The 19,487-nt window shown below is 41.6% G+C and overlaps 1 protein-coding gene across 1 annotated transcript; it reads left to right on the forward strand.

Annotated features, from left to right (window-relative positions):
• The first annotated feature begins 1,816 nt into the window (after positions 1-1,816).
• On the forward strand, positions 1,817-18,776 carry xpnpep2 (X-prolyl aminopeptidase (aminopeptidase P) 2, membrane-bound). Its single transcript, XM_080773561.1, has 21 exons — positions 1,817-1,894; positions 3,106-3,164; positions 3,875-3,985; positions 4,266-4,329; positions 6,087-6,191; positions 6,874-6,954; positions 7,123-7,266; positions 7,740-7,841; positions 9,041-9,134; positions 9,475-9,673; positions 9,780-9,869; positions 11,575-11,684; positions 12,924-13,001; positions 13,660-13,731; positions 13,956-14,016; positions 14,797-14,866; positions 15,432-15,536; positions 16,076-16,135; positions 16,460-16,536; positions 16,706-16,795; positions 18,152-18,776. The coding sequence occupies exons 1-21, from the start codon at positions 1,846-1,848 to the stop codon at positions 18,356-18,358; spliced, it is 2,028 nt and encodes a 675-aa protein (XP_080629687.1). The 5' UTR covers positions 1,817-1,845; the 3' UTR covers positions 18,359-18,776.
• The last annotated feature ends 711 nt before the right edge of the window (positions 18,777-19,487 follow it).

The following is a 19,487-nucleotide window of genomic DNA, read 5'->3' on the forward strand; positions in this document are numbered from 1 at the left end:
TTGAGGCATTACATTTTGTTTTAATTGGTTCTACAGATACATATTGTGAAAATAGCAGATCTACAACCTCACAATGCCACGCAACGGCATTGTGCAGAGCATGTCGAATTTTGCCTCAAATCTTTGTCAATTTGGCCAATGTTTAACCATTTTATTGTAGTTTGTTTATTACTTTTGACGCAGTTATCTGGTTATTTTTCATTTGTATGGTAGTAAAGTATTAAAATGTCTTGAAATGTGTCATGGTCTGTCTCCCTACAGACCATGTCTCCATGTCAGCCACTCCCACATTCCTTTCCAGCTCTCAGTCCTTGCCACACACCTGCTCACACCCCCTCATTATCCCCACAGTGCCACGCCCCTTTCACACCTGAGGACACTTCTCCAATCATCCTGCTCCCTATAAGACTGGACTCATTCCACATAAACACTGCCAGTACATACTTTCTGTTCCTGAGATGTTCTGTGCAGTTCTTTGTGTCTCTGTGAGATTTTGGTATTTTGGACATTACTACTTGGGCTTCGTGTAAGGTTTGCTTTTTGGACCTTTGAACTGTTTTGCATCCCTGCTTTGAGTTTGAACAGTTTAGCTTTTGTGTCCCTGAGTTTCTGCTTGCAACTTTTTGTATTTTTGTGTAAGCTTTACCTTTGTTGGAATTCATAAATAAGTTAATTTGAACTTTCCAGCTGTTGGCTTCTGCATTTGGGTTCTGCATTTGGGTTCTATCTCCTGCCTATCGTGACAAATTGTCACTTTAGAAATGTGCAGATACCCTGTGCACATCATCTGGAGACCCCTCAAAATAATTTGGGGACCCACAAGTTGAGAACCACTGCTGTGTTGAAGGTTCCATCATCCACACCAATGTTTGGCTGATAACCAAACTGTCTGGGTGTCAGTGACCAGTGGCTTCAGGTGCTGCAGGCCCAAGATCCTTATGACATGCAACGTCAGAGCAACTGCTCTGGATAACTGCTCTGTAATTATTGGGAGCTTACAGTACATGCGCAGTTGCACGCACGCGCATGCACGGCATGCGCTCGCACACACACACACACACACGCACACACACGCACACATAGGAGAACAAATGCAGTACATTAGTACATAAATTGGTATATGCAGTTCAGACAGTGTCTCACTGTCAAGCGCAATCACCCATACTTACACATCCATTCTGTCTGTATAGGTCTCCAGCTACAGTATATTGGCTGCATGCCCAGCGCATTGCCATCTCTCAGCTTATTGGCAGAAGCGTGGAAAATATAAAAGTAAAGCTTGTAGGATCTGGAGTCTGGATGCTGGCAGGCATTAGACAGCACAGTGTGTATGTACTGTAAAATCCTCAGTGTTCATTTATCCCAGAGTGTACAAATGAAGACCATTTGTGCACTCTCTTGAGTTAAATTAACACTAGGGATACAAACAGTGTAACAGGAGGCTTCCAGTTGAAATCCTGTCTGCTCTTCACGGCAGCATCAGCAAACTGCAACGCCAGGGCCAACACGGAACACATTCAGGGGAGAGAAACGGTGAGGTGGCCCACAGCGCCTTGACACATTGTGCTTTATGGCATTTTTAGATCCTCCCCTTAAGCCAGGGCACATGATTCCGATCAGATAACTGCTGTGAGAGGAGATAGTGATGTGAGAGACATGATAGGCCTACAGACCGAGAGGGGGGAGAGAGAGAGAGAGAGAGAGAGAGTCACACATATTCAATAACTCTGTGACTTACTGACACCCACACACACTTTATCACCTACACTGGATGATACACACTGGACTGGAGCACCGTGCTTCATTCTATTGCATCTTTGTTTGTGGCAGGCTGGTGGTGCCAGGATGCCCTCCTATGGCTGGTTCTTAGCTCTGTCCCTGGCAGCACTAACAGGTAAAAGTTAACTTGTTTTTATACCAAACTATGTAATGATTGATCTATCGTACTGCTCTGTACCGTACTACATACGAGCTCATAGAAGGCTTACTAATGCAGTATTCATTGACATTTTCATGTGTAGTTCATTAAACAGCATTTAAGAGATTCTGCTGTGCCTGCTGTATTATTCATTGGGATATATTTGCCTACAATTTGGCTGTGGAAGAGTCAAATGCCAGTTATGTTCAATAGCGATTTAAATACTTTTATGTGTATGAGCCATTAGCCAAGACTATGTTCAATTTATTGACCAACTAGCATGATTGGATTGCAGCATCCTGATTGATTGTGAATGCCTTCATTGAACTGGAGGTGAATTATTTGATTGACAAACTCTTCTCTGCAGACAAACACTTTGACTGACTCCCATTGGCTCAGATTATGGAAAACAACAAAATGTGTTACTATAGAGTAGACGACACACACCTTTACATGGCCATATCAGGACTATGGTCCAATACAATCGGGTATGAGTGCAGGGTACAGCATAGATGTCAATCCAGGACATACAGTATACAACGGATATTGTGTCAGCTGTCGGCAAAGCTGGCAGGTTTATGAAAGACCGTTTCAGATGCAACCAGGTAGCAAGTGGCTTCGTATCCACAGAGCCAGTTATAACTACAGTTATTAGTTATTTTTAATCAAAGCAGAAAACTTTCAAGATTACATTTTTCAATGTTGATGTGGCATGACGAATTTCTTCTGCATAATGTTTGTGCTTACCGGTATGTAAAGCACTGAAGTGACTTGTTGTTCAATGCACTATATACAAATAAATACACATGCATTGCCTTGCCTTGTCTGTGACAGAAATTTGCTATGCTGGCTTTCTGCTGGTCACAATGGCAGGAAGATGGAAAGGAAAGGGGAAGGCAAAGGAACTATTTGCAGGACCCCGGAGCAGGGAAATTAGCTTTTACAGTTTTACCCAGCAGATCACTGCTCAGATGGCTATGATGAGCACATGAGGGGAGGGCTATGTCTTGCTCAGGGACACTACATATACAGAGCCAGCCGGAGGTCAAACCAGCCACGGCAGTCCCCAAAATAGAGTATGTTATGACAGCGGCGCTCCACTTGATCTGGGAATAATGCTTACCCAGCTCAGCTCAGGCACGGACGGAATTGTCACTTTTCAAGGTCTTTTCCTTGTTCCTTCCCAGGAAAGGGCGCTGCTTTTGCTGAAGCGAGAACCGAGAGGAACTGCTCCGCCTCCCCACCGGTGAGTCCTGTGGGCCACATGTGTGAATCAAAGCGCTGGGGAGGAATGAAGCGTGCAATCAGGCACGTGCACACATTAGAGCCAACCAGTGGCCGAGCACCTGCCCCACTGCCTATACCTTCTATACCTCCATACTGTACACTGCACTGTGTAATTTCTCTCATTTACATGGTTCGATTTGCCTGGCGGGGGGGGGGGGGGGGGAATCCATCCAGGATGGATGGATCACACTGATGAAGGCTGGATAGCCGAAATGTTTGTCCCTGTTAAAAAAAAAAAAGAATGTTTTGAACTGAAGTCTTGGTGTGTGTGACCCACTAACGTTATTTTGATATGTTTTGAACGGGTAGCGCACTTACAGTCAGAGTGCGGTGGTCACATGAAGAGTATACCTACCGATGTCTGCATATATTTTGTGGCATTTGTCAATTGTATTAGTGATTTTTTGTTTGTTTTATGTGTACATATTTAAATGCATTGATATTTCCTTTCTGATGTAGTCACTACTGTACGTGTACGGACTACAATTCCCTTGATGTTGAGTATGGCCTCTGTAGTATACACTACATTTGGGACTACAATTCCCTTGATGTCTGTCTAGTCACTGGAATGTTGTACGCAGGTGTCCTGCATTGGCACTGTGATGGCACTGCGTGAACCCTTATGTACGTGTGTGTGTGTGTGTGTGTGTGTGTGTGTGTGTGTTGCAGTACCTCCCCGGCACTGTGGTCAACACCACTCTCAGACTGCAGGCTCTGAGAGAAGCAATGCGGTCCCATAACATCTCTGCCTACATCATCCCTGGTACTGATGCTCACCTGGTATGACTGTCAGACAAACGATTTAACCACATGAACCACAATACTTTGTTGACCCAGGAATTTTTGCTATTTTATGCTGCTATCATGGCGCTAGGGTTCAAGTGGTTAAAAGCATATCTTATGTGGGAGTGTGCAGACGACAGACGTGTGTGTGTGTGCGCGCATGTGGATTTGTGCACGTGGGTGAGCGTGTGTACAGTATATGTGTGTTTGTATGTGCAGTATACGTGTGTGTTTATGTGCACGCACGTGATACTGAAGCAGTCCGTCTCTCTGACAGAGCGAATACATTGCGCCGCGCGACGCAAGGATGGCCTTCATGACTGGTTTCACAGGCTCTGCAGGTACAGTACTTTACACCTCCTCAATCCTTCCTCACCCTCGTCACAGCTCCCATTCACCAGCTCAAGCTCGAGCTCACTCTCCCCACGTACTCGTGCAGCCTTTGGTGGTATGACTAATGTCTGGTGATTCAGGGTGGTTCTGCCTCCACACAGGATGATCATGAGATCTATTTCAGGACAGATTTGGTGACCAGAGTGGATGATCGCAGCTCTGCTCTAATACTCTGCACTCATGTATGTACTGTATGTGAAGGGTTTTATGAAGACCGATCGCTCCCCATAGGCCTGGTGAATTGCTCCTGTGCACTCGCCCAAATGTTCCTAAGCACTTCATTTTGGCGCAATCTATGAAGCCTCATGGCCGATTTATTCTCAGTCTTACGACGAGGTGTACATGGTACAGTATCTTCACTTATATCTCGTTGTATGACAGGGTTGCTCACTAGTGTTGTGTTAATGTGTTAATGCGCTCGCTGATGTCGACCAAGCGTGTGTGGGAGTGACGGACGTTTGTCAAGACAATGTTAAGGAAAATATAAAGGGTAGAGTTAAAAGAACAGGCTGAGTTTCCATATAATCAAAATAAGGTTGCCAAATCTTCAAAAATGTGTCAAACCCTCTTCTCATCAAATAGGTAATCTTCTCAAGAGGAACACAACTATTCATTTCTGAGAACCATCCCTTTATGAGTGTGTGTGTGTGGGGGCTTGGGGCTGGAATTAAAATGCGTTTTCTTTGCACTGATACTTGTGAAATTGCCTAATATAAGAGGCAAACTTCAGGGTCCAACAGGAAGAGAGCATCTGTAATTTTAGCCAGTGTTTCACAGATATCCTACCAGAATCTTTTAACTTTTATACATTGTCATATGTACAATGCAAAAAGGAGCCCGCTTTCATCTGTACCACACCTAAAACATAAGTATAACAAAGTTGGTGGAGAATGTGATAATGAGTCGGTCTACTGTATATCTGGAATTAATTGTAGCAGAGAGGCTATCTTTATGTCACTGGCTTCCACTGTAAATGTCAGTTGCCAGTCGCTTTGTCGCTGCTAGTGTGAATGCAGCATCGCAGTACTATAGCAAAGTGACACTATATAAGAGAAGCAAGTTCTTATTGAAATCCACCACACATGGCTGGACCGCCAATCTCCCTGTGTATTGTTTATTATATTATAATATATAATATTATTATATTGTGTATTAACCTTGCATGTGTCGCACACATCCAAATTAACTTGCAGATTAGCCGGCGCCCCATCATTTACAGTCACTTTTAACACATTCTTGGCGGGAACCCCTTTTGGTGTTTTAAGGATTATGTCATACTTTTGCTATTGAAAAGCAGACCTACAAGCTCATAGCGCAGCACTGAGTGCCTCGCTACAAGCTTCGGAGCTTGTAGGTCTGCTATTTTTGAAAAATCGTGAAAATGCGGCAACAAATCTTTGAATATAATATTTCAGAGCGAATGTTTTTAACTCAAATCTTTGCTTCTGTGGGGTTCCTGGAACAACATATTTTCAGATGGTGGTCGGAGGCCAATTACATATCATTCTTGGGGTCCTTGACATGAAATATTGAGCACCACTGATATAGAAACATGAGGTTTTTCAGAAAACTGTCAGGATTTAGAAGACATTTCTTAGATTTCGACGTAAAGGCCTAAATGGGTTAATTCAATGTCACTGCCCCACGCCACGCCACCTATCTGCCAAACCACCATGATAGCTGCTGTCCTCATTCCACCATGCAGGCACAGCTGTTGTTACCCTGAACAAGGCTGCCCAGTGGACAGACAGCCGCTACTGGGTTCAAGCAGAGAGACAGATGGACTGCAACTGGGAGCTTGAGAAAGATGGTAGGGATGCCAACGTTTTTAACTATAGTTATGTCAATTAAAGTCACAACAGCAGGGTTGCATGGAATGAAATGATTAATATCTGGCCATCCCTACAATAGATGGTGTTGGGGTTTTAAATGAATGTGAGTGAACAAACTGCTAGTGTAGTGTAATACAGTATGTATTAAAGATTACCTCACTACATGGTTTGCATAAAGTGTCATAAGTTATACTGTATAACTGTAATCACCAGTAAGACGCGCAAACGCGGGAAGCGAACGCAGCTCGTACATATTTGGGTTTTTTTAAGATTTATTTTTAAGTTATTATTTTTTTAAGTTTAAGTTAAGTTTTTAACATAGCCATAACAAGGAGTCCCCAAAGCAGCTATACGTCCAAATATGGAGTGTGTTGCCTCAATCACAAACAAATCACTCAGCTCCATATATGGGCACAAAGGACACACACACACACGGACACACAGACATGATCTGCTAGGTCTCATAGTAAGTGCTCACTGCATTCGCAATAAAGACTATAGTCACTGCATGATATTTAGACACATGTCATTTTATACAGACTATACTTTGTAAATTCAAGGCACGTCATTGATAGATCAACATTTATATATTCATAGAATTTACAACAGAGTTGAGAACATGTCACTTTCTCTTAGTCTGTCCTTTGTGATGTTCCACAGCGTCTACCCTGGCAGACTGGCTCCTCTCCCAGGTTCCAGCAGGTGGAGAGATCGGCTTTGACCCCTTCCTCTTCTCCCTCAGTAAGGAAGCCCCGAACCTGCCAGCCTGTCAGTCTAGCTTAGCATCAATAAAGTGCACACCCGAGTAGATGGGGAAAGTATTGACGTCAGGCCGTTGTGCAGACTGTTTGCTTGGTGATTGATTTCTGTCCCAGTGCGTAATCTACAGTACTTTCCCCCCCCCATTAGAAACGCAGGCGCGCTACAGCATGGACCTGGCACCAGGAAACCGCATCCTCAAGTCCATCCCCGATAACCTGGTGGATATAGTGTGGACGGACAGACCTCGCGTCCCTCCTGACAACCTCACCCGCCTACCAGACCGTGTCATAGGTGTGTGTGTGTGTGTGTGTGTGTCAGTCTGCCAGTGATGTGGCCCTTATCGGTGTGCTGATAAATACCTGCGGACTGTACAGAGTGCAGGCGGCCGTGACAAACACGGCAATAAACAGTGCATTTGTGTTTTCCTTTATGGCTGTTTGTCATATTAAGTAACAACATCAAGGGAATGGAAAAGGCAACCAGATAGTGAATATGTCTGAAGGCACATTGTCTCTCTATCTTCATGTCTGCCTCTTTACCCTATGTCATGGTCAGGGAGTATAGCTGCATTTATTATAGGTAAATGGAGAGGACCATAAAGTTAATGGTGTGTGTGTGTGTGTGTGTGTGTGTGTGTGTGTGTGTGTGTGTGTGTGTGTGTGTGTGTGTGTGTGTGTGTGTGTGTGTGTGTGTGTGTGTGTGTGTGTGTGTGTGTGTGTGTGTGTGTGTGTGTGTGTGTGTGTGTGTGTGTGGTGTACCCACAGAGCGGACCTGGCAGATGAAGGTGGATCATATCAGGACTCAAATGAAGGACAGTCCTTACAAGCCTACAGCCCTTCTGCTTTCAGCCCTGGATGAGACTGCCTGTAAGAACCCGAACAATAGTTAAAAAAAAAAAAAAAAACTAACCAGGTGCTCGACGGAGATATAAACATGGGATGATGATAAAAAAGGTGCATCAAACGCGATCAAGGCATAAAGAAATGATCCGGGCACTCAAGGTTAAAATGAGGAGGATAGCCTTTATTCAATTAAAAAGGCAACTGCCGACATGTTCGACCTAACCGGTTGACATAACCGGGCAAGAATGCCCTGATGAAGACCGGTTAGGTCGAAACATGTTGGCACTTGCCTTTTTAATTTAATAAAGGCTATCCTCCTCATTTTAACCTTTAATAGTTAGTTAGTACCGAAGTCCTGACGTCGCTTGTTAATCCCCTGGGGCCCGTTTTGTCTCTATGGAGAAATAACATTGGGTCATCTGAGCCTCATTAGGAGTCTCAAATGACCATTGTGACCCAAAAATATACAAACTGTTTCGCCGATATTGTCGTGGAAGTGGCTCTGTATCATTTACCATAGACAGTCACTCATTTGTGTGTTTCTAGCGAAAATGTTACTAATTCTGCAACATTATCATTAGCGTTCTCTCGCCGTCAGTTGATTCTTCATATCCAAGTGAGTAAAATTGCCAGGATAATTTGTTTATTTTTGGAACACAATTTGTATTTCAATTTGTAATTCGGCCGTGCTTTTCTCCCAGAGCGCAGCAGACTCGGTGGCTAGGCTAGCTACATGTAGTTTCTTGGGACATTTGTAGTCGTAGCCACCGAGTTTGGGAAAAGATAGCAGGTGATATGATTTATTTGTTTTGATTAGCCGTTCCATCATGCTCATTTGAAGCACGGCTAGAAGGCTGTTTCAATTACATTTGTAGTTTTGCATTTCAATTATTGCACATTTTTGTTCTGTTTTGGTCATTTTGGATATTTGTTTTGTTCTCTTTTCTGTCACTGTTGATTTTGTCTCTGTTGCCACCGCACTCTGATCACTCTGGTGTGTTGTCACAATAAACTGTTCAACAAGGGTAAATCGCGCTCAGACAAAAAGAAAATAAAAAACCTTAATATGCCTCACAAGAACACAGACTTTGCCTGTGGTCTGTGGAGCACATGTGGGAAGCATGCAGCATAGGGACTATAGGAGTTGGATGCACTGTAATAAATCATGTGAACGAGATTATGGACGGCTCCTGACAGCACGAGATGTCTGTGTTTTATTACAGGGCTGTTTAACCTGCGTGGCAACGACATCCCATACAACCCATTCTTCTACTCCTACACTCTGCTGACACTGGATCAGATCTGGCAAGTTCTTTTGTGCAATAATGTCATGTGAACTGTGGACAAGTGCATTTCAGGTGGTTTTGGTTTATGATGCAATTCATGTTTAAAGCCAGATTCATGCTGTGCCTGTTGGGACCTTGAAGATCAGCTATTTTTGGCACTGTTGTATGGCACAGTATAAGTGTAAAACATTTTCTGATGTGTATGCTGTACAAATTAAACTATCTTTTGGTGTTCATTTTACTTATAATTTACGTATATCTTTTTGTTTTTCTCCTCAAAGGTGACGACAAAATCCCATTCTTCTCCACACAAACCTATGACACCTTCTAATCTCCACTTGTAAATGTCCATCTCCCTGTCCTTTCCTCAGGCTATTTGCACACACAGAGAGAGTCACGGAGGAGTTGAAGGTCTATCTGAATGCATCCTGTACCCAGAGCATGTGTGTCCAGTTGAAAAGTTATGACGATGTGCGGACCACCCTCATGGAGTATGTGACTAACGATGGAGTGAAAGTATGGGTTGGCACCGAGTACACAAACTACGCGCTCTATGAGCTTATACCACAGGTAATGGATATGGATGGGATGGAAGTACAAATTTGACTATAGAATGTGGAATATACCTTTTCTGTTCCAAAAGCACATATCTGACTCGTCTTTGTTCATGATGCAGGAAAAGCTGCTGACCAGCGACTACTCTCCTGTGCTGACCACCAAAGCAGTAAAGGACCAAACCGAGCAGCGTGTGTTGAGAGATGCTCATGTATGATATCTAAACGCACACAAACACGCATGCACGCATGCACACACACACACACACACACACACACACACACACACACACACACACACAGTCATAGATAACATTACGCATAAACCTTTCTGAGAACACTTTCAATTACTATTTATGAAGCCATAAAGTTCTCCTACTAGACGCCAATGCCTCCCATTAAGTCTGTCTGAGAGCACCCTCAGCCATCAGTCCATTCTCACTCTCAAAACTGTGGGACTTTTATGAGTCCAGCTAAATTGTGCTGGCGTTTTCATTTATACACATTATAAAATATTAAAATGTTATGTTAACTAGAGCGACAGGAAAATAAGTGGCGGAAATGTGAGATGATGCAGTATAGTTGGGAGGGAATTCATTTAGTTTTTTGGCATGGGGTTATAGGTGTTGGCATAAATAAGGTTTTCAAAAATCATAAGGCTCGCTCCTAGTGGTCTGTTTGCAATGAATCCAATATTATGGTTGAAATCTTGAAGGGTAAGACCACTTTTTTTGTGGTTTGGGTTGTGTAGTTACTTTGCCATGATGCAACTCCAAATGTGGACAAGAAATTAAAAAATACTGCTCCAGTGATTAGAAATTGATAATTCAAAATATGCTCCTCATTGACTTACATTGTAGCTAAAACAGCTCTCAAAGTCACTCTTTTAGTACGTAAACAAACACAAACAAAGTTGATTCAGACAATATAGAGCATCACCAAAACTCATGTGGTTTTATTTTTTCATAAAAATGTTAGATTCCTGTTGATTTTACTATTTGAAGATCTGGATCCACGGATCCAGTCCGGGTTTTCTTCCCAATAAAATGGACAAATCAACAGGAAGATCAACTTTGTTTGTGTTTGTTTACGTACTAAAAGAGTGATTTTGAGAGCTGTTTTAGCTACAATGTAAGTCAATGAGGAGCATATTTTGAATTATCAATTTCTAATCACTGGAGCAGTTATTTTTTATTTCTTGTCCACATTTGGAGTTGCATCATGGCAAAGTAACTACACAACCTAAACCTCAAAAAAGTGGTCTTACCCTTTAAATAACTGATAGAAGAGATTTTTCAATGGAACAAAGTGCACAATCTTGATATTTTTTGGCGAATTCCCTCCCAGCTAGTATGCAGGCATACAGCAGGTCACAAGCCAGGATTCAGGGAGGTTGCAGTTATGTTGTAAGTGCATAAACTATAGCTACTATTGAAGACCTAAAGCAACACCAAGTCAAATCTCAGTCCCCCGCAGGGTTGTTCAGACAGATGCAGGCATTGTGGGCATTTGTGGTTTTCCAGTTCTCGGAAGGCGTTGGTCCGATTGAATTGTCAATGGACACTGGGACATACTGTACAGTACACAGGTCTTTGTGAATTTGGATAGATTAGCTGCAGCTGTGTTGCTTACTAGGCTGCCATGTTTTTTCCCTTCTGTAGAGTTTAATCTGTACAGGAAAACATGACAAAATCACCCTAGGGTTTCATGGCCATATTCACATATTCATATTTACAAAACGTTTCAAATGGGGGAAAAAACAGAGATGATTTCAATCGAATATTTAGACAAAGTCATGCAAGGGGAACTTTCTCTGGACTCCATGGGCTAAGAAAATAAATTAATGTCGATATACCGGTAAGTGATTTGACGTTGATGGAAGCTGAGATGTGCATGTGTCCCTGTGGCCCTGTATAGGTGAGGGATGCGGTTGCAGTCATCCAGTTCCTGATGTGGTTGGAAAAGGCCGTTCCTGAAGGCAAGGAAACAGAGCTAACTGCTGCGCAGTATGTTAATGACCGTCGCAGGTGAGATGCATACTGTGAGAGAACATCCAAACGGGAAGCACGCACATCTCAAAGAATGTTGACGGGTGCAGGACAAAAATATACATACAGAAAGAAGGTAGGAAGTCCGCACACTGTTCTTAAGGTCCCAGTAGTTGGATGCCAAAAAATTGGCAAATTCTCATTTGTGTGTGTTTTTATATCAAAAATGTTTTAATTACTTCCTGAAAACGTGCTGCGTGATGACGTGTAGAAATACACATCAATAAAATCCAATAAAAATAAAGCTTACCAGTTTGATTCCCATGCTTCATTTGACGACCTCCACAGCTGGTTTTGATTAAAGAACTACTCCGTTTTTAATCTCATTCAAGATGACATCCAGACAGTGTATTACCGGTACTTGTTTTAAACTTAATCATCACGCTAAAATATGTATATAGGTTGTAATGTGTATAGGTTAGAAATAATCTGCTGGCTCTCTGTCACTTTGTTTACAAACGACCACGTGCAGGAAGTCACAGACTTTGAGACCCCATAGCCTGGAGGTATGCAACTCTCTGATTAGTTCAGAAATTTCAGAGCCAGCGTTTCAAGCTAAAACTTCAAAATAATATGTACACCATTTCCGTTTCCCTACACCTTTAAGAACGGTGTGCGGACTTCCTACCTTCTTCGAGATGCATACTGTGTACACTGTACAGCATAGCAGAGTTTTGAAAAACATGTAACCACATGATCCCTAATGCCTCTATTCTTGGCCTCTATTCATAGGCGAACATTCAGTGAAAACAACAGGTCTAAAAGCTCACAACATGTCACATTGTGATCTGCTTTTTTGGCTAAAAGATTAGGGGTAGAGGGAGAAAGTCAGTGGGCCAAAATGTAGATCCCTGGGCAGACGTGTAACTAGATGTCAGTGGGCCCTGACGCAGGCTGATCAGCGAGTGCCCCCGACACGGCCGTGTGCCCCCCTTGCCTCTGGGCAAGGGGGGCAAGGTGCCCCCCACGCAGTCTTGTTGTCTGCGTCGCGCTATTGACGCCCCTGTCCCTGGGAATCCCGGTCAATGAAGTATACACAGTACTACAGGCGGGTTGGAGAGGTCAAAGCATTTTCAGCTACTGTATGTTTAAAACAAACCTTAACAAACATGGTAAAGAATAATGATCAGTGGCTAACGGAGTAGGCCCCGCCCCCGCCTACATATCGAATGCATACAAAAGTACACTCCCTTAATATATAAACTTTGTTTGTTGTAGCAAGCAGAAGGACAACAGAGGCCCAAGCTTTGACACCATTTCTGCGAGTGGACCCAATGCTGCTCTGGCCCATTACAGGTACTGTATGTCCATTTAAATGTTCCTCCTTCAGCTTTTCACAGCTTCGTGTTTATTCTGGCACCATGTTTATTTATCAAAGTTGATCTCCAGTATAATAGAGGATCATATTGCTATATCACACAATTTGTATTACTATGTAATAATAACATTAAGCTTTATTAATACAGAATTGATCAAAACAAGGTTAATTGCTTTACATAAAACATGTACACACAAAATCCCTCTCCCAAAGTATGGACCATTGTAACGGCCGAGCTACACCAGGCTTTTCAGCGCGTGTTTACGCGTATATACGCACAAACGCGCACACACACTTATGGATCCAGTCCTATTTTAAGTGCACGTATGCGGGGCTCGCATGTGCGCGCAAACGCACGCTGAAAAGCCTGGAGGAGCTCGGCGTTAAAGACATTTGAGCACTTGGAAAAGCGCTATAAAAATGTTATTGTTATTATTATTATTATATATTAAAATGAAATCAGCATGATGTACAGTATACTATAGATTATAGAATATAAAATATGTGAAAAAGCATTAAGGGAATCATTTCAGAATTAAATAATGGCGGAGACATTTCAAGTAAAGTACAGTTTAAGAAGCAACTGAAAAGAAGACATTTGATCGAGGTGTTTTGGTCATGACTTGTGTATTTCAGCCCTACAAATGAAAGCAGCAGGGAGTTGACAGTTGAGGAGATGTACCTGGTGGACTCCGGTGGCCAGTACCTGTGAGTAAATGCACTATTTCTAGTTCAGTAATTAACCACCTAAAACCTGGCATCCCTAGTTTGGGCATGTCATTGTAGGCGAAAATTAATTTTCTATTTCAAAATGTTATTTCCTTATTATACCCCATTACCATCTTGACGAGTTGTAAGCTTAAGCTAAGTCTTTTTTAAGTATTTAACATTTATCTCGATTTGACTAATCCCTTCTGTCCATGTGCTCTTAGAGATGGTACCACTGATATCACTCGAACAGTTCACTGGGGGACTCCCACAGCATTTCAAAGGGTACAGCGTTTCATATTTTACTCAAACATATGTAGTTATGTTCTGACTTCACTTGAGTGCTCAGCAGCATAGCAGCGCTTTGGATATAGACCTTAAATGAATGCACAGATGGTGTTTTCTATTTTTCATTTCCTGAACTTCTTGATTTGAAATTCTGGGCTCACTTCCTTCATGGACTACAATTCCCATAATGCTTTGGTGCACTCCTTGTGGATAGGATATAAGAAGACATATCACAGGTTGTTTTCTAATCACTTACTTTTCGATGTGCACAGAGTGCACAGTATATAATTTTATCTGAGGATCTAAACAGCAGCAGGTATAGTTTCTGGCTCCAAAGTATCACGAGATTTGGCTGCCAGACAGGAAACGATGGGAAGTCTCACGAATCGCGATACTACTTCCGGGTAGTTTGGCTCCCATGAAAGTGTCCATGAAAGTGTCATGGCGCAGTCCAGTCACGTGACCACTTCTCTTCCTTCTCAAAGCTTCCTTGATGTAGTCCAGGAAGTAAGTGAGCCCAGTGTCCATGACATCATGGACACTTATACTAAAAACACATAATTTATTACCCACATAAAACCCCCAGGAAAGTGTGTTTTTAAGCTCTGGGAGCTCAAACAAATGCTTTCTATGGACACAGCCCCCTTAGTGGATTGTGATTTGTCTAGATTTGGAAGATAGGTATCATATGACTCAATTGATTTGGGATTTTAAACAGATTTTTTTAATTGTTTGTATGCAATTTCCTCATCGTCGATCATGTGCAATGTTTGACAGGAGGCCTTCACTCGTGTGCTCATGGGAAATATTGAGATATCTCGAACCATCTTTCCCTCTGGGACCAGAGGTGGGTGAGCAATGATAGCCTGGCTTGGCCAGACAAATACGTAACACTGCGCAGCCATAGCAATTTTTTTAAACTGTATTTAACTTTTTTAACTTAACTTTTAACTTAAAAAAAAAAATCCAGGCCCTAGCCTGGATTTCTCTTTCCAGGCTAGGGCCCTAACACCCTAACACTCCCTTTAATTAAACTTTAGTAGAGGTTTGGGTTGTGTAGTTACCTTCTGGTGTAACTCCAAATCTTGTTGAGATGTAATAATTGACAGTCTCAGAGTTTCATCTTTTTACAATGATAAATGAGGAAGATCGAGGCACTTTTGTAATTTCTAACACGTGCAATAACAAACACAGTGATTCATTGCTTTTTTTCTCCAAAAACACAAAACATTTTATTTGTATTTTATTTTAATACTTTACGTTACAGTGTATCGTTACAGTAACTACACAAATCAAACCTCTACCAGAGTTGTTATTGTTCTTTAAATCTAATGATGTTTTCCATTTAGCCACTAGAGGACTCTATTTATACACAGTCTGGACTCACATCTCTCTCCTCCATCATTGAACAGGGTCCAACATGGAGATGCTGGGTCGCCGTGCACTATGGGAGCTGGGGTTGAACTACGGCCATGGCACAGGGCACGGTGTTGGAAATTACTTTGGGGTTCACGAGTGTACGTTCTATTTTTTCACTGATTAATTATTATTAAATTAACATTATTCTATATCGTTATTGTCGGACGGAAACCTTTTTTATCACGAAATGTTTTTGTTTGTGTATTAATGCCCTAATGCCCTGTCTGTCTGTCTGTCTGTCAAGCCTTTTGATACCTGTGGAATATAGTATAATGTCATATGCAATTTTGTGCTGTTCACAGATCAGCGCACACGTTTATAGCTTAACAATATTACACTTTTCATTTTGTCAGGCCATCATTTTGTCATCCTTGTTTGTAAATATGAAATCTCAAAACAAAAAGGTCTTATTAGCTTAGCTTATACTTGGTGGTGAGGTTACTGAATAAATGAATGAAACGGTGAAAACATCACAGCCAGTCCTTTATAATCAATACCTGTAGCCTGTAGGAACACCACAGCTATACAGCTATGTCACGCTAGTTGGCTGTGAAATAAATGTGATACATTGTACAGTAGACTTTTTAATAGTTGCGTAATTCCTCTAATACTGTATCTCTGGGATGTTCCCTTGCAGGGCCAGTTGGCTTTCAGAGCAACAACATTCCTTTCAGAGAAGGCATGTTCACCTCCATAGGTAATGCACTACATTAACCACTTAAGCCCTATTTTATGCTTCAGCTATTCAAACATTGGCTATCTACAAGCTCACAATATGTCAATGTAATGTGAGCTTGTAGTTCTGCAATTTTAGAATGCTTTCCTTTTTTTTCTTTTTTTTTGCTTACTATTTTCTGCCTATAATGTATTGCCCAAAATAGGGCTGCCAGGGATAAAAGTTGTTAAGTAAATTCACCTCTGCATCTGCATAACAGCATAACACATCACCCATTCCATGATTCCATTTAGTTCATGTGTTTCAGATATGACATGAAACATTATAACACCTTTCTCTCTGCAGAACCAGGATATTACAAGGACAATGATTTTGGCATTCGGATTGAAGACGTTGCCGTGATTGTACCTGCCGTCACAAAGGTACAGTTGTTGAGCTATAAGAGATGATGGATGCCTTAAGGCTTAATGGATCGATTGACAAAATAAGCATACACATGACTCCTTATTGGTTATCACTTATCAGTGACTGTAAGCAGTTCAATCAAAGACTATGTGAATGATTTCTGGCCCTGTGTGGTTCTCTCCTCAGTATGGTAACAACTACCTGACCTTTGACACTGTGTCGCTGGTACCATATGACAGAAAGCTGGTTGACGTCACTCTACTTAGCCATGGACAGGTAAGATAAGAAATGACTGTATTTAAACTCTATTTAAAAAAAAATTGAATATGCTTTGGAACATAATAATACTATAATTCAGTCAATATCTGAATATGTGTCTCTGTCAGAAACACAGCCGTATCTCCTCACCGCCTGCACCAATCGCTCCCACTGTTCACACAGGCATATAATATGGAGGTCTTAACGAAGCCCTTTTTTCAATTTAACAAATTATTAATTAATAATTAATTTATTAGGGAATAAAAAATGCGAAAACGCACCCAGGGCGCACCCCCTGCGGCCACAAGGGGGGGGGGGCAATATCTCACAACGGGTAAGGGCTAGTTTTAACAACACAGGCCTGGCATAAAATATTTTTAGATGAGCGGTGTCTGTGGACATTTTGGGGGTACATTTTGGGGGTCCTTGACATGAAAATGTTTGAGAACTAAACAACATTGGGAAACTAGCCCAAATAAGCAACTACCCTTTAGAAACGAGCCTAAAAAGCCACAACCAGCAACTATCAATACATGAGACTATACAGAAAAGGTCGCTTTATAATAAGCAGACATTGCAACACTGGATTGCAGTTGTAACCCCCTAGCATTCACATCTAGCCTAAAATCACATGTTTTTACGCATGTTTTCTCCACTGTTTTTGAACAGCACTATAATGGCTGATTGATTAAGAGTATTCCAGAGTTCACTGGTATTTCCCATTGTGTGACATGACCTGTTTAATAATATAAAGGTTTCTTGGGGAAAAGTTTAAATTTCCTTTTAAAATCCCCTGTGCACACTGCACAGCATCTTTCAGATTCTTATCTCTGCAGCTTACTGTAAACTCAAAATATTCTTCTGAGAAAGTGAATTTACTGCAAGTCCTTTGTATCGTGGTTCCATTTCAGAGAACCGAAGAAGGCAGGTCGGAGTTTTGTTGTTCTCTATGTCCTAAATAAATATTTTTGCATTAGAAGCAACTCCTTAATATTTGTATTTTATAACGGATCATGTTGTCACATGCTTTATGCAACCCTCTACTTTTGAAACTAGGTTAAACAGATGTTCATTTTACATGAACAGTCGCAGAGTAAACATTAAAAAAAATTACACTCGGAGTAATGGCTATAAATATAAATAAATATACTGTAGTAGTATAAATTATATATACTACTACAGTATACTACTATATACAGTATATTATATGTGTATATGTATGTGTATATATACACGTGTGTGTGGTATAAATGGCTAATGCACGTGTGTACGTGTCTATTTCTGTGTGTGTGCACGTGCGTGTAAGCGCACGCACCCACAGTACACGTTTGTGTGTGAGTTTCACTCTCACGTTAGTGGTCTCCCAACTTCCAGGTGCAATGGTTGAACAATTACTATGAGACCATCCGTAAGGTGATGGGGCCAGAGCTGGAGAGGCAGGGTCTGTCCCAGGAGAAGGAATGGATGCAGAAGCATACAGAACCCTTCGTCCAGACTGCTGGCTCTAGAGCCGTTCCCTGCACGGCCCTCTCCTCATCCTCTCTCATCCTCACCGTCATGGTCACTGCTCTCCTCTATTAGTTATCCCTCCATTAGTCTCACTCTTTATATGGCAGAATGGCATAACGGATGTTGCCCTCTATGCAGTTTCTATTGACAGTAACTGAACCAGGTTGAAATGTTGGGTCTTTTTTCCCTCATTTATTTTGGTTTTGGTTTAAAGGGAGATTTGCATTAGATATCCATCTATAAATGCGCCAAAGAATGTCTATCAGTCAGTCATTCTGTCTGTCCGTCCTTCTGTCTGTAGCCTACACTTCCTTATATTAACCTGACTCCGCCAGATCTGGCCAACATCATTTGCTGTTCATATATTCAGAATGGGTAAGGACTAGTTGTAATTAATTAGGTAAGTTTGCTTTTGTGTTAAATGTATGTCAATTATCTTGTGATGGTAAAAGTATTTAGATTTGATAGATTTTTTTGTATGTCTGCCTAAAATGGGCCATTGCCAGTTGACTGTGCAATAATAACTGTTATATTAAAGTAAGGCAAAAAAAAAACTAGCCATCTACAGTACTACTCTTGTCCTCTATGTTATGATCCACGCCTGCTTGCATATTAACAATAAATAAACAAGACTTATCGGGAAATTCACATATACCACATTCAGCCACCTTAAATCTAAATTATTTAATTTTGCCCAAACCAACAGTGCCTGGAAATTGGGGTCACGGCTGCATGCTGCGACCCAGCAGCCATCTCTCTCACCACCTGGTGTGAAAGACTTTTAACTTGTCATACGTGAACAGCTCTTGAGGTTCAGTTCTGCCACATGAAGATTTGTGCCAGAGGAAACTCGGTTGCCAGGCAACTATTACTGTCAGAGCTGTGTGAAGGTGTGAAAAACACAGTTGTTTTTTCTGAAGATTGAACGCTTTTCTTTTCTCCCTGCATGTGTGCACACTTTCATTAACAAGGATGTCACTTGCAGCAGACTAGTTTGCTTTTACACATAATTAGAAGTAAATGCATCTATACCGTCAGTATGTGAAAGGTGAAGGCTTAGGAATGATGTGTTTGTGGTAAAGAGGCCCCTAAAAGAGGAAGAATAATATGACTATTGTTGAAAATATGAGATCTTTGTGCTGTGTAAGGAACAAACCTGTTTTCTTCCGCTTTGCATTGTTTAATCAGTTACTGTTCAAAC

The sequence above is a fragment of the Protomyctophum bolini genome, assembly GCF_963924005.1.
Source record: "Protomyctophum bolini genome assembly, chromosome: 10".
NCBI classification, from domain to species: domain Eukaryota; kingdom Metazoa; phylum Chordata; class Actinopteri; order Myctophiformes; family Myctophidae; genus Protomyctophum; species Protomyctophum bolini.

Coding starts and splice junctions, on each gene's coding strand:
- xpnpep2 (XM_080773561.1), top strand. CDS start 1,846: ATGCCCTCCTATGGCTGGTTCTTAGCTCTGTCCCTGGCAGCACTAACA. Junction 4,330..6,086: donor TGGTTTCACAGGCTCTGCAG/GTACAGTACTTT, acceptor TCCACCATGCAG/GCACAGCTGTTGTTACCCTG. Junction 16,537..16,705: donor TTGTACCTGCCGTCACAAAG/GTACAGTTGTTG, acceptor TTCTCTCCTCAG/TATGGTAACAACTACCTGAC.